At 43.3% G+C, this 15,293-nt stretch overlaps 1 protein-coding gene across 2 annotated transcripts in view; it reads left to right on the top strand.

Annotated features, from left to right (window-relative positions):
* The window catches only part of LOC135512632 (paralemmin-1-like), an 80,883-nt gene extending 70,001 nt beyond the window's left edge, over positions 1-10,882 (top strand). The window contains exons 6-10 of one of the 2 annotated variants that reach the window (XM_064934855.1): positions 1,030-1,051; positions 1,189-1,284; positions 3,550-3,627; positions 6,157-6,288; positions 9,090-10,882. In XM_064934855.1, coding sequence (XP_064790927.1) covers positions 1,030-1,051; positions 1,189-1,284; positions 3,550-3,627; positions 6,157-6,288; positions 9,090-9,694 — 933 coding nt within the window. In that variant the 3' untranslated portion in view covers positions 9,695-10,882. The remainder of the gene's footprint in view (positions 1-1,029; positions 1,052-1,188; positions 1,285-3,549; positions 3,628-6,156; positions 6,289-9,089) is intronic. The other variant, XM_064934856.1, reaches the window with a different exon arrangement.
* The last annotated feature ends 4,411 nt before the right edge of the window (positions 10,883-15,293 follow it).

Here is a 15,293-nt window from a genome sequence, read left to right as displayed (position 1 = left end):
CTGTCTCTTCGTTTTTCCCTCTTGAACTTGTTGGCCCTTTTTGCTCTTTCCTCCACAAGTTAATATCCACTTCCTCAACCTATCCAGCCTGGCACCTCTTTATTCAAAGGGAAAGTGCTTATTTAATGTGGCATCTGTTTCTTCCCCAATAATATTTCTTGCTCCCTTGTCATCCATGATTTTTGTGGCATAAAAATAAATATTGTATGTTCCTTCCCTCAAACTAAGCTTTCAATAAAATATGTTAAATACTGTATGTGACATAATGCTCATTCATTATGTAGCCATGCTTTTGAATAAGAGTGTCTCTTCAGGAAACAAATCTATTACCTCAAAGCTGTGGGTTGTCAGTAGAACCGTGTTATTCAATCTGTTAAAGTATTTTTAGAAATGGATGCTGTTCGACTGTGCGGCTGCATTGATACAATAATCCCAATGATTCATATCACAGAAATAGACCCACCTCTTTACCACCTCTCTGGTAATGTATTTGATGGGTTTGACACTGAATTTTCTGAGTTTAATGCTGTATGATACATGGGTTAAAACTGTGGTGTAAAGTACTTAAGTAAAAATACTTTAAAGTACTACTTAAGTAGTACACCCATAAGTACTTGTTACATTTTGAATGCTTAGCGGGACAAGAAAATAGTCAAATTCACACACTTATCAACCAAACATCCCTGGTCATCCCTACTGCCTCTGATCTGGCGGACTCACTAAACACACATGCTTTGTTTGTAAATGATGTCTGAGTGTTGTAGTGTCCCTTGCTATCCATAACTTAAAAAACACAAGAAAATTGTGCCATCTGGTTTGCTTAATATAATTAAATTGTATTATAGTTTTGATACTTAAGTACATTTTAAACCAAATACTTTTACTAAAGTACAATTTTACTCGGTGACTTTCACTTTTTCTTTTGTAATTTTCTATTAAGGTATCTTTACTTTTACTCAAGTATGACAGTTAGGTACTTTTTCCACCACCGGGTTAAAATACTGTTTTCTCTCTTTCCCTCTCTCACAGGCTCCGGCAGGCACTGTGCACGGTAATACATCTTCAGTCAGATATTATTCCTCATCCCTCGCTTCTTTCTCCTCTTTTACATGTGTTCTGTGTTTGTCGCTCTTTCTCTCTCCCTCCCTCCCTCTCTCTTTCTCACCCCACTTCCTTGACCGCTTATAGAGGTCAAGGGAGTTACAGAGGTCAAGGAAGTAGTCAAAGTGCACACCAGCCCTCATCTGGAAATGTCTGGAGGTGCCTCAGATAGGATGAGAGCAGGTGAGTCTCGGTACCCTGTAGAGAGACATCTTAGACAAATGTTTTGCCTCCATTTTTTCCACTTAGTCTGTTATGCTAAGCATATTAAAGTGGTGTTATTCCTCTCATTGTAAAACAAATGTAGATATTCAATGTACCCACTCCTGTTTCATTCAGGAATATAGTAATTGATTGATAGGCAATTGATACATTATTGACTGATTATAGTGAATCATGTAAGTTCCATCTGTACAATTAGACATGCAATAGAGTCTCCCAAGTGGCGCAGCAGTCTAAGGCGTCACTACAGACCCGGGTTTGATCCCAGGCTGTGTCACATGAGGCAGCGCCCAATTGTCCAGGTTAGGGGAGGGTTTGGCCAGCTGGGATTTCCTTGTCCCATCAGCGCTCTAGCGACTCCTTGTGGCGGTCTGGGCCCATGCAAGCAGACCTCGGCCGCCAGCTGGACGGTGTTTCCACTGAAACATTGGTGCGGCTGGCTTCCGGGTTAAGCAAGCAGTGTGTCAAGAAGCAGTGCAGCTTGGCAGGGTCGTGTTTCGGAGGACGCATGGCTCTCGACCTTCGCTTCTCCCGAGTCCATAGGGGAATTGCAGCGATGGGACAAGACTGTAACTACCAATTGGATATCACGAAAAAGGGGTTAAAGTAAAACATTTGTTTTGTATGAAAAAGAAACGTCCCTTTTTCAGGACCCTATCTTTCAAAGATAATTTGTAAAAATCCAAATAACTTCACAGATCTTCATTGTAAAGGGTTTAAATACTGTTTCCCAAGCTTGTTCAAAGAACCATAAACAATTAATGAACATGCACCTGTGGAACGGTCGCTAAGACACTAACAGCTTACAGACGGTAGGCAATTAAGGTCACAGTTATGAAAACGTAGGACAGGTCCTTTCTACTGAATCTGAAAAACACCAAAAGAAAGATGCCCAGGGTCCCTGCTAATCTGGGTGAATGTGCTGCAAGGAGGCATGAGGACTGCAGATGAGGCCAGGGCAATAAATTACAATGTTCGTACTGTGAGACGCCCAAGGCAGCGCTACAGGGAGGAAGGACGGACAGCTGATCATCCTCGCAGTGGCAGACCACGTGTAACAACACCTGCACAAGATCGGTACATCCGAACATCACACCTGCGGGACAGGTACTGGATGGCAACAACAACTGCCCGAGTTACAACAGGAACGCACAATCTCTCCATCAGTGCTCAGACTGTCCACAATAGGCTGAGAGAGGCTGGACTGAGGACTTGTAGGCCTGTTGTAAGGCAGGTCCTCACCAGATATCACTGGCAACAACGTTGCCTATGGGCACAAACCCACTGTCGCTGGACCAGACAGGACTGGCAAAAAGTGCTCTTCACTGATGAGTCGCGGTTCTGTCTCAACAGGGGTGAGGGAGCGGGGTCCTCTGGAGCGGGATTTATTTGGAGGTGGAGGGTCCGTCATGGTCTGGGGCGGTGTGTCACAGCATCATCGGACTGAGCTTGTTGTCATTGCAGGCAATCTCAACGCTGTGTTACAGGGAAGACATCCTCCTCCCTCATGTGGTACCCTTCCTGCAGGCTCATACTGACATGACCCTCCAGCATGACAATGCCACCAGCCATACTGCTCGTTCTGTGCGTGATTTCCTGCAAGACAGGAATGTCAGTGTTCTGCCATGGCCAGCAAAGAGCCCGGATCTCAATCCCATTGATCACGCCTGGGACCTGTTGGATCGGAGGGTGAGGGCTAGGGCCATTCCCCCCAGAAATGTCTGGAAACTTGCAGGTGCCTTGGTGGAAGAGTGGGGTAACATCTCACAGCAAGAAGGGGCAAATCTGGTGCAGTCCATGAGGAGGAGATGCACTGCAGTACTTAATGCAGCTGGTGGCCACACCAGATACTGATTGTTACTTTTGATTTTGACCCCCCCTCCCCTTTGTTCAGGGACACATTATTCAATTTCTGTTAGTCACATGTCTGTGGAACTGAGTTCATGTCTCAGTTGTTGAATCTTGTTATGTTCATACAAATAGTTACACATGTTAAGTTTAACGCAGTTGACAGTGAGAGGACGTTTCTTTTTTTGCTGAGTTTGCTATATAAAAAAGACATGCAATAGAGTCCAAGTTTGTCCAAAATGGAAGAAGTGTCAATAAGATTCTCTTGGAGTCTTCTATCGCTATCTGTCTTTCCCAAAATCTGGCCACCTCCTCTGTGTTTGTCTCTTTCTCTCTCTCTCTCTGTCATTCTCACCCCACTTCCTTGACTGCTTGTAGAGGTCAAGGAAGTGCTCAAAGTGCCCAACAGCCCTCGTCTGGACATGTCCGGAGGTGCCTCAGATATGACGAGAGCAGGTGAGTCTCGGGAACCCTGTAGCTCACAGACTGAGACACACTGTAGCGAGACAAATTCTACTCTTTGCCTCTTTTTATTTTTATTTTTTCACTCATAAACTCGGTCTCTGCTTGCCTCTTTACATATACGGCTGAGTACTATATCTGATGTTAGTTTATTTGATATCATTTACTTACTTTTAGAATTTTTCAAATATATAACACTTGGTTATTCATTACTCAGACATGAACAAATATTCAATAGGTATAACAGTGTAAGAAAATCTAATATTATCCCCTCCTCAAAATCGTAATTTTCGTTGTATCCTGTTCACCCACTCTGGCATCAGCTACTGGCATAGGCATCCTGGGTAACTGGATTAAGACATATAATAAATGTAAAAATCTATAAATTCAATATGTAACTCCTCAGTGGAACTCATTATGTAAACACAACCAGTTTGATTGGCCCGACAGTAGCTCCTCAAGCGTGTTGTCAGCCGTGTCACAATGTCTAATCTAACACATTATTGAATCTTCATTTGAATGGAGCGTTGATTGAATGACAGCTAAAGGATACCTAAATAGTTGGTCATTTACCCCACTTTCATATACAACACCTCAGTGTAGCTCAGCGTATTGTAAACACGAGCAGTTAGAAACATCTGGGGACGACTTCATCTCCTCAGCGAGGGGTCTTTTCAGCCATATCAAGGGGTCTCAACCTTCCTCTTCCTCACACGTGGGCCTCTGTCCCTTTTAATCAAACATGTGCTTTCATCAGCCTCACAGCTCTGGAAGGAGAGTGAGGGACTCCACTGAAGGGCTCTTCTCCACAGCGATATAGCGAGAGGGGGAGAAGGAGATGGGGCGAGTGACTAATTAGTTTTACCTCTTGAGCTCCGGTCCTCATACGTCTTATCTAGAGGACCCTTGCTGAGCAGAGCGAATACTTCATGTTTGGTTTCAACGAGACCCAAAATTCTCATTGCCAACTCTTTCCTGGATATGATCGTTTTTGGTAACATGTTGGTGTAATATCACCATTGGATAGGAGCTAAGTAATTAGAAACTAAGAAAGTAACACAGTATGGTCACTATACCCTGTGCATAAACAAGTTTTAGATGCACAATAGATATCTAGAAGCTAGATAAGTTGATAGGACACAATAGAATAGAGAGGGACTGTTATGGGGGATGAATAGAAGGGGACGTGTATGTGGCGTATACATCTACCAGTTCCATTCTGTGTAGTAGGAAGTAGTGCACTTCCTGTTTTACTGGTGCGAGTGTACTTTGACGCACTCTTTGAATGTGTGGGTGGGAAGTTAAAACAATGTTGAGTCATGTGGGAGGAACTATTTTAATGACGGACCACTCGGGTATTTCATCATTGCTATGTACCATGCTTTCGTGACACCTTTTAGGAGAACAAAAAAGCAATGTAAATGCCATTGAACACCTCACGCTCTCTGAAGTGCCGTGGTGTGTTTCATGTCCTCTATTTTGTTGTCGCTAACATTGTGTCGTGTTTCCGTACTGTGTTTTCCCCCTAACATTTGTCTTCTGTCCTAAACTACACAGCTATCAACTGTCTGCCTCTGTGTGTCTGCCTATCTGTATGGGAATGTGTTTGAATGAGTTGATGTGAGTCTGTCTGTCTGTCCGTCCATCTGTCCGTCCGTCTGCATATTGGTCTGCTCTTGTGGACTTTCACTCTTGTGGATATTCACTGTGGTTTGTGGCTAAATGGTGTTAAAACAAGAAGAGTGGTATGTTTGTATAGAGTTAGCCAGGATGATATACTGAGAGTCCCGTTCTCACAGTACATCTGTTGTGTGGGGATACACTATATATAGTCTTCATCAGACGATGCGACGTTGCCAAGGCAACGCAGCTCCGGCTAAAGAGTACAATTTCTCTATCCGTCAACATGGCAGCGTTAGACTCGCATAGTGTAAGCCTGCCGATGGCAAATGTTCGAGTTTACCTTAGTTATAGTGTATGTCGCCAAGTTATTGACCGTTCTCCAAAGACGTGCTTCCTTAATGGCCACACGATCGTTCAACTTGCCCAGATGCTGTATGCAGTCAAAGGAATGTCATGAATCAAAGTTGACCGTCTTCTTCATAAGATTGAGTTTGCGTATAGTCATGTGTGTTACAATGGGCTGTAACCAAGTGGTGTATTTGTTGGTGGAATATGGTTGTTTAGAGTGGTTGTCTGGTTTTGGCTGGTATTATTATACATGTGTATTGTGGGGAGCCTACATAGTTATTTATAATTGTGAAATATGGTTGAGTGGAACTGGTATGTCTCTCGTCTTGTTGAGCGAGAGATAATATGGGGTGTGAAAGGGAGTTTGTGGTGCGAAAGAGAGAAAGTGAGAGAATTCCTGTGTTCCATGGATGTGTGGTGAGAAAGAGAGAGGGAGAGAGAGAGAGAGAGAGAGAGAGAGAGAGAGAGAGAGAGAGAAGAGAGAGAGAGAGAGAGAGAGGACAACTCTGCAGGCTTCTAACATCTCCTCTTGTTGACACCCCATGCACCCAGCGATGTACTCAGTAGAGATCACCGTTGAGAGGGACAATGTCACAGGCGAGACTAAGGTGTTGTCCACCAACACCCTACTGCCTATTAACCTCTCTGGGCAAGGGGTCAAGGTGTATGAGGATTACCAGAAAGGTGATTTCCCAACATGATTTCAACAGCAAAACGAAACACTTGGCTAAAACATGCGTTATGAGAAGTGTTAACAATTATGATGAGAGCTAAGATGTGTGTTATGGTTTTATTAACATGAGTAACATGTACAGTGCCTTCAGAAACCATTCACACCCATGGACTTTTCCCACATTTTGTTGTGTTATAGACTGAATTTAAAATTGATTAAATTGTCACTGGCCTACAAAAAATACCCCATAACGTTGTGTATTTTGACATTTTTACAAATTAATCCAATTGAAAAGCTGAAATGTAGTATTCAACCCTTTTTGTTATGGCACGCCTAAATATGTTCAGGAGTAAAAATGTGCTTAACAAATCACATAATAAGTTGCATGGACTCTGTGTGCAAAGATAGTGTCTAACATGATTTTTGAATGACTATGTCATCTCTGTACCTCACACATACAATTATCTGTAAGGTCCGTCAGTAGAGCAGTGAATGTTGAGAATGGTGAAGTTATTAATTGCACTTTAGATGGTGTATCAATACACCCAGTCACTACAAGATACAGGCATCCTTCCCAACTCAGTTGCCAGAGAGGAAGGAAACCTCTCAGGGATTTCACCATGAGGCCAATAGTGACTTTAAAACACAATACACAGTTTAATTGCTGTGATAGGAGAAATATGAGGATGGATCAACAACATTGTAGTTACTCCACAATACTAACCTAACTGACGGAGTGAAAAGAAGGAAGTCTGTACAGAATACATGCATCCTGTTTGCAACAAGGCACTAAAAAAGTATTACTGCAAAAAATGGGGCAAAGGATCGGACCCTTTTTTTCACCTAAAATGACATACCCAAATCTAACTGCCTGTAGCTCAGGACCTGAAGCAAGGATATTCATATTCTTGATACCACTTGAAAGGAAACACTTTGCAGTTTATGGAAATTTGAAATTAATATATGATAATATAACACATTAGATTTGGTCAAATATAATGCGTTTTCTCTTTGAAATGCAAGAGAATAGCCATACATTGAGATAGGATTCTAGGTGTAATTTAGATGTTGTCCACAAGATGGCAGCAGTTTGTGTGAACAGTTTCAGACTGATCCAGTGAAGAATTACATCCCTACACAATATAAAAACCCTGGGAGATTCATTTGCCCAAATGTGCCGAATTGGTCAATTGATACATTTTCATGTACATTTTATTTTTTTAATTTGACCTTTATTTAATTAGGCAAGTCAGTTAAATTAAGAACAAATTCTTATTTACAATGACTGCCAGGAATGTTATACATGATGGATCATTAGCTTCCCTACAGAAAATACACTAACCTTTACACATCTAGATGGCCATGGGGGTGGGTGTGGAGCCAAAGACAGCAGAGGGGTCAAACTGTAGAACCCAGTTCCTACATTTGAATATAAAAATAGATTTTATCAAACAAAACTATGCTACATTTTATATCTGGGACCCTCAGGATGACAAATCAGGGCGAGATTACTGAAAGTAAGTACATTATTTACCGTCAGAGGTGAATGTATCAAACCAGTTGCCATGATAAAAGTGTTTTGTTGTTGTGCACTATCCTCAAACAATAACATGGTATTTTTTAATGTAATAGTTACTGTAAATTAGACACTGCAGTTAGAATAACAAGAATTTAAGCTTTCTGCCCGTATAAGACATGTCTATGTTGTTTACAATGTCATTCTAATCACATTATCGCATATTGAGCAACAACTGTCCCAGTTTAGAGACACCGATCCCGTAGAGGTGAACTTTTTGTCTGGAATACAAAGTGTTATGTTTGGGCACAACACAACAAAGTGTGGAATAAGTTAAGGGGCATGAATACTTTTGGAAGGCATTGTAATATCAGAAGAAGAAAAAATAATGTTGTAATATATGACTGAGACAAGTCTACCTAAAATAATAGTAATTACAGACATTGCTTGTCTGATCATAGCCACTGAAAGACAAACATCTTGTGGTTCAATAAACTTGACAATGCATTTTCACTGGCATATATAAGCTCATATAATGATTGCCTTGAATCCACTTATTGACGCTAGATATTTCCTTGATATTACCACTTCTCGTAAAATAAAATGAATAATTAAGCATAGCATGACACAGTGTTGCAGGGTAACCAATAAATCCAACCCTATTTATAGACCTGGTTTTAAACCAATAATTCTACTGCAATAGTTCAATTTGTGAACGTGAACTTGGGCTATTATGTATTGGCGCAAAACACAGTCAGTACATTCAAAACTCATTTGAAATTGCACTTTTGGTGTCCCTGTAGCACCTGTTTTGCTCCCTGACACAGACAACAAGCACTGGGCTCCTGATGCAGTAGCTGTGGCATTCGCTTTGTTTCCCCCCCTGCTCTCTTTCAGCTGCTCTCCTCTCCTTGTCTGCTTTCCTCACTCACCTGCTTCCTTCCCTGCGACTTGACTGTGACTGCCATCACTGGTCAGCTACAGAGCACGTCATTGTTCTATGAGTGGAGGTTTGTGGGGAAAAAGGCATTGCGTTAAATAGCCTCCCTCTCCTTGTTTCTCGAAGGATCTTAAACAATTGTATAGGAGCCAGGTGAAAGCCATAGGTCCATGACATTGCATTGGTTGTATCAGATCATTCATGATTGCTTCAAGGAAGGATGCATTTTTTAAAGAATTTGAACAGGGCCTAGTTCTCCATGCTCTCATGAGGAAGGCTCTAGTTATCTTCTGTCAATGACACATATGTCTCTCCCGCTCTCTCTCTCTCTCTCTCTGTCTCTGTCTCTCTCGTAGTGGTACACGAGGTGAACGGGGAGAACGGGGTCCACCAGCTCAGCGCCAATGAGGTGGACGAGCTCATCCACAAAGCCGATGAGTCCATGATGAGCGACGCCACCACCGCTGGCGCCACCTCCACTGCCCCCGTCGTCCCCACCGATGCTGAGTTAGCCGCGGAGCAGCAGACGACACCACAGAAGGAGATCACTGGCATGGAGGCCAAGGCGGGCGGCGCCAGTCCCCAGCCAGGTGGAGGCGAGGTGGAGGCCAGTGCTGAGAACCCCGTCACCATGGTGTTCATGGGCTACCAAAGCGTGGAGGATGAGGCGGAAACCAACAAGGTGCTGGGCCTGGAGGGCACCGTCAAGGCCCAGCTGGTGGTCATCGAGGACGGCGAGGGCAAGAATGTGACGGTGGGGCCCAACCCCGCCACTGTGACCGTCACCGAGGGAGGCACCAAGGAAGAGCAGTCGCCCCCGCCCAACGGCAGTGCCGCCGACCCCGTTAAGACCCCCCAGGAGAAGGCCCCCGGGGGGGAGAAGGGGAGCGAGCCAGAGGGGGGCGCCACTGAGCTCAACAATAAGGAAAAGCAGCCCTGCAAGTGCTGCACCATTATGTGAGCCACCGTTGTGTGGCCACATTCCCCCCGGGATTTGACTTTTCAAGGAGAAATGACAAACCAACAACAACCATAGCGTGAAAAAAAACAACATAAACTCACCCCTTTCCCGTTAGCCCCCCTCCCGACAAAAAAAGGCATAAATGTTCTGTATCTTTTGATAGCCGGCTGGTGTTTCCCAACTTCATTTTCATCTCTTGTTTTATATATTTCATTTCATTTTTCTCCTTTCATTCTTTTAACTTTTGTATTATTTTGGGTTGTGATTAAAACGGATGGTGCCAAAGGCGAGTCATCCCTGCGTTTTCACACTTTGAGGTTTCTAACGGAGAGAGGAGATAGAAAAGGAAAGATAGAGGGAGAGAAAGACAGAGGAACTGGTTCGTTCACACACCCAGCATTGTCCAACAAGCTTTTTTTTAATGACATCTCTAATACACCGTCATGAGTTTTGTAATCTTAACTTTCTGTATGAAGGACAGATATATGTCTCTGTATATCTAAATATCTAAATTCTTTATTTTAAAGATATATTTATTTGACTTTTTTTATTTTTTGAAAAAGCCCTGACAGAAGCATGTTATACATTGTGCTTTCTGTCCTCTGCTAGTGCATTTTAGATAAAAACATGGGGAAATATTTATGACTGATAAAGCTGTTAGAGAATTCTCTTGGATTTTGTTTTCCAGAAAGAAAAAAAAAGAAAGGGGACTTTGGAATTTCTGAGACAGACACCAACCACACTGCTATTTGGAAGTGACATGCAATGAGACGTGATATTGATGACGTCATTGTACTGTGTGCGTGTGTGTATGGATATCCGTGCGTGGGTGTATGAGCATGCATGGATGTGTGTTTGAATGTGTGTGTTGGATTACAATGGCCTCATTGGTCCTTATATCATCCTACACTACACTACCCACAATCCCCATCACCTCTTTTCTTTCTGGAAGAAAAAACAATACTCGCTTTTTTTTGTGTCATTTTCCCGCGCCCAAATCAACTACACTAGTTCGACAACACTTGTAATGAATTGAATGCGTGAAGGTCTTTCATACCGAAGCTTGAGACTGATGAAATGAATGCCCCTGTGTAAGCCTTGACGTTTGTGTGGTTCACCCCCACTTAACTACATTACCAAGAATACAACTACCCCTTTAAAATAAATAATGCCTTTGTGATAACAGTATTAACTATTTTTCCTTTAACTCAATGACATAATCCAAGCTCTGGCTCCTGATGTGATGACCTACCAACAACTGTGTTTTGATATGATGGTCGGCCTGGACAGGCACAGCAGCACATATACTAAACTGTGTGCAAATACTGTAAGAAGTTGCTCCATTCAGACTTTTAGGAGGAGTGCCATTTGGAGGGGGTTGGGGGTCATATTCGCCCTCAGAGTTGGTGTGGGAGGAGCTTCACTTTAAGAGTATTTGGTTTCCTGTTTTTCTGTTTGAACTCTACTGTTAGGCCCTAGTTTTGTCATTTAAGGGAAACAAAATCAAACAAAAGTGGAAGTAGGCCTACTTTTCATTCAGTGTATCTATCTATCAACATGCTAGACCTGAGGCAAAAAGCATGGAATTTCAACATTTTTACAGTCCTAGAAGTTGACAGAATCCTTTTCCACAGGGAGTGGTAAATTTCGCTCCAAATTCAATGTTGCAATAATATTTTTATTTTCCTCACAGATAATTTTTTTTGCGGTGTAGCTCAAATTCAACAGCTGTATTTTACTTTTGTGTGCATTTTTGCTGCATTATGGGTGCCTGTAGCTATAGAATATCTTACTTCTTGCTTATTTTTGCCATCTTGGAGACAAATTTCCAGCTGAGCTGAGGGTCATGTTATTATTGTCCAGTGTATTTTTTCAGTGGTAGGTTGAGTCAGTTGAGTTGAATTGGTCAAGCTAGGAGACAGATCTTTTCAACCGACGCACTGACACGTGGACCATGTCAACGTGGTTCACGTAAACGTGGTCCATGTACTATTCGCATGCGGAATAAAACAAACATTTTGCTTTCAAAGATGGCTAAATAGTGGATGGTCTGCGTTATCTTGAAGTGAGTCAAAGGTGTGAGCTCTCTCCAGCAAGAGGTTGACCGACCTTGGGTGATGTTTGCCTAATCCTCGTTTAATATTGTTCCATGTGCATTTGTACCTATCCATTGATATTTATAGAGCTCTATAGGTTATTTTAACGGTGTATGTCATTGGGCTCCCGAATGGGGGGGGGGCGGTCCAAGGCACTGCATCTCTGTGCAAGAGGGCATCACTACAGTCCCTGGTTCGAATCCAGGCTGTATCACATCCGGCTGTGATTGGGAGTCCAATAGGACGGCGCACAATTGGCCCAGCGTCCCCGGGATAGGCCGTCATTGTAAATGAGAATTTGTTCTTAACTGACTTGCCTAGTTAAAAGAAAGGTTAAATAAATACAAGTCTTTGTGAAGGTTCAAATCAAGAACAGGATGGACATAGATAAATCAAATACAAATCTGATAACAAGGTCTGATAAGCCTTGTCAGAATAATGCTGGTGAATCCAGTACATTGTAGAAAAAACCCAAATGGAACATCTATTCATTTCATCGTGTAAAATATATCATTGCCAATCCCCTTCAATCCCACCTCCTCCTGCGCGTTCAAATGGGCAGGGCAATCATTGATATGCCGACACCTTCTCCAATATGCCGCTCAGCATCCAGCAAGGAGGAAGGAGCAGAAAAAGCTGACTCAGTGTACAGTCAGTGTACAGTCAGTGTACAAGTGACATGGCCTGACTCTCTAGATTGCTCTTTGTCTCTGTGAGTGGGCGCCGGTCACGACGAGGGCACAGACATGTGCGTTACTCTATAGGACTGTCAGCATGGGGTGTTGGTCTAGAAGGTGTCCCGACAAAAACACTGCCTTCGATCCATTCAGACATCACTGAAGACCAGTCCTCGTCAAGTCATATTCCCACACTGCTGGATCCAAACCTATGCAAGAACTCCCAAGCCAACGAATCACCATCTAGGTATAGCATATAGGACTGGATAAGAGGCTTTAAGGTCATCAGTATATTACACAAAACAATTATCTAAAGGGCCAAGCATTGAACCATGGCCCATCCCTTCCTTTGTATGTATATGATTATGCCTTTTTATTTCTGAAATACTTTCTAGCTAACAGCTCACTACATATACAGAACATGTGGCTCAGTGGCTGTTGGTTGACATAGGTTAGGTTGGTCCATTTCAATATTAAAGGTGGGGAAAAGGATTTCATATGTTGGCACTGCCAACTTGGTTGCACATGACATGCTGGGATGGCTAAATGTGGGTGGTGTGTTTCTGTGGTGCTAAATCATTGATACTGTCATATCTGACTGCAGAAGATGAGATATTATGTTAGATATTATTTTCTGTTACTTGTTACTGTAGCAAGAGTCATTTTGCTAGACACCTCAACAAGGAAGTGATTCATTGGTACCATTTCCAAGATTATTTGAAGCAGAAACTGTGTTGTTTTAAATGTTTTTTTCTTTTAAGAAAACATTTGCAACATTCATCTCAGAATGGAAAAACATGAACCATACAAATGCACTTAGGTTGATCGAACTGAAACGAATGACGTTCCTGGTCTAACTATTCGCCCGTACTATTAGAGTCAGAGAGAACATTGGTGACTTTAACAAAATCAAATTTGTCCATCCACTTCACAGTGAAATATGGTGACACTTAAGTTGAAGAAGACATGCATGATATACCTTCCTAATATGACGATAGAGGAAAGAATTACTTGCCACTTTCAGAAACAAGATGACACTGTTAATCGTATTTGCTCCATTGGTGCAGCACATTTTGCTCCATCAACTTTGAGCTTCAAGGTAAACAAACGTCAATGTCGTTCTTATGAAGGGTAATGAATGCCAATGCCATTCTTAGCAGGGGTAACGCATGGACACCTCCACTCGAAGTGCCCTCACTGAGCAGTAGCGGGAGTCAAATGCAGGGTCAAATATTTTTCTAGCCCTAATGTCAAAGGTTAGGATAGGGGTATAGGGTAATCCGATCCTAGATCTGTGGTGAAGGGTAACTTTTACCTCAAGCTCCTGTTGAATACCCAATACCCTTCCTTCTTTGGCCCCTCCCTCTTGGTGAGCTTGGTGCAGCAGCAATGAGGCTTGTCGCCGCTGGCAACCCCAGCTCCTCCCACTCTGTACTGCCGGCACCGTGGTGCATTGCTTGCTGTTTGGGGTTTCAGGCTGGGTTTCTGTATAGCACTTTGTGACATCGGCTGATGTAAAAAGGGCTTTATAAATACATTTGATTGATTGATGACTCTGCAGCAGCACCCCCTGTTGGTTCTTATCAATATTTACATTCCAGTTCTGGCTTTCTCTCTCTCTACACACCCCCAATGCCTTGTAGTCTGGCCCCCGGCCAGGCATATTTTTTGTAAATGCATATATAAATATCTACATATAAATGTCTTTGTGCAAAACAAAATGTCTGTCGCTCTCTCATCCTCTAGTGTAGACTCATAGATCCCTGTCCCTTCCCCAGTGACTCTGCGCTCACGGCAGTCAGTCAGTGGAGGGCCCAGGTAATAGAGTGAGTGCCCACAAACTGCTGCTTTCGTATTGCTTTGTTAGTTGTGAAGGTCTGCTTTCTTACAAATTGGAAAGTGCTGTAGAGGAAAGTGTTTGAAAAGACAAATAAAAATGTGATGTGCTTCAAAGGTCTCCCGGTCTCTGTTTTGTTTTTGTGTTCCCTCCCTCCAACTTGAAAATAGTTTTCACCTCAGTCAGTACAAATTTGTGAAAGTGTGTGCGGGTGCATGTGAGTGTGTGTGTGTGTCTTTAGCCTTGGTTCTTAGACTAAGTTGAAATCCCCCTTGAGGTTTGCATCGATCTCGAAGGCCTGCATTGTGAAGTCCTCACAGTCCTTTCCTATGAACGAAGGTCCTGCCCACTTATGCACCACAATGCAATGCTTTTACACTGCTAATCTAAGACCTGCTGCACCATTGTCACGGCCATTGTCATCGACAGTCACCTGGCTACACAGTCACTGTTGGTAGAGGCGGGACTGTGTGTGCGCGCGCGTGTGCACAGATGGCTCCTCTTTTGTCCGGCACTTTGTGATGGTCAGCAGCATTCCATTGCAATTCCCCTGTCCTCAGCAACAGACATGGGAGCAGTCACGCCACCCAACGCTTTGTGTTCTGGAACCCCCCCCCCCCCCCCCATTACCCTCTCACTCCCTTTTCACCCACTCCCCCCCCACAACCGGTCAATATCTCTGGACTAGCAGCTTTGATGGACAGGGTGTTGGGGGGGGGGGGTTGACAGATACCATTGGGGGAGGCGTGGGGGGTAACAGGGAGGGGTCCAGTCAGGGCCAAACCACAGACCAAACCACCAGCGGAGTCCAGAGACCCAGCTGTTAGGCTTAACACAGTAGGGGATACGAGGGGGGTGCCCAGACCCAGACGTCTAGGAGGGCAAGTCTAGAACCGAGAGGTGAGTTAAGGAATGGGGCGAGGGGGGGTGGTGGTCTTTGATTAAGCTACTGACCAAAAAAATCTTATTCCTTGTGTACTCAAATATGG

Source organism: Oncorhynchus masou, chromosome 24, assembly GCF_036934945.1.
Source record: "Oncorhynchus masou masou isolate Uvic2021 chromosome 24, UVic_Omas_1.1, whole genome shotgun sequence".
Lineage (NCBI taxonomy): Eukaryota > Metazoa > Chordata > Actinopteri > Salmoniformes > Salmonidae > Oncorhynchus > Oncorhynchus masou.
Note: the sequence above shows the minus strand (reverse complement) of the source record. Positions and strands in the feature narration are given on the sequence as shown.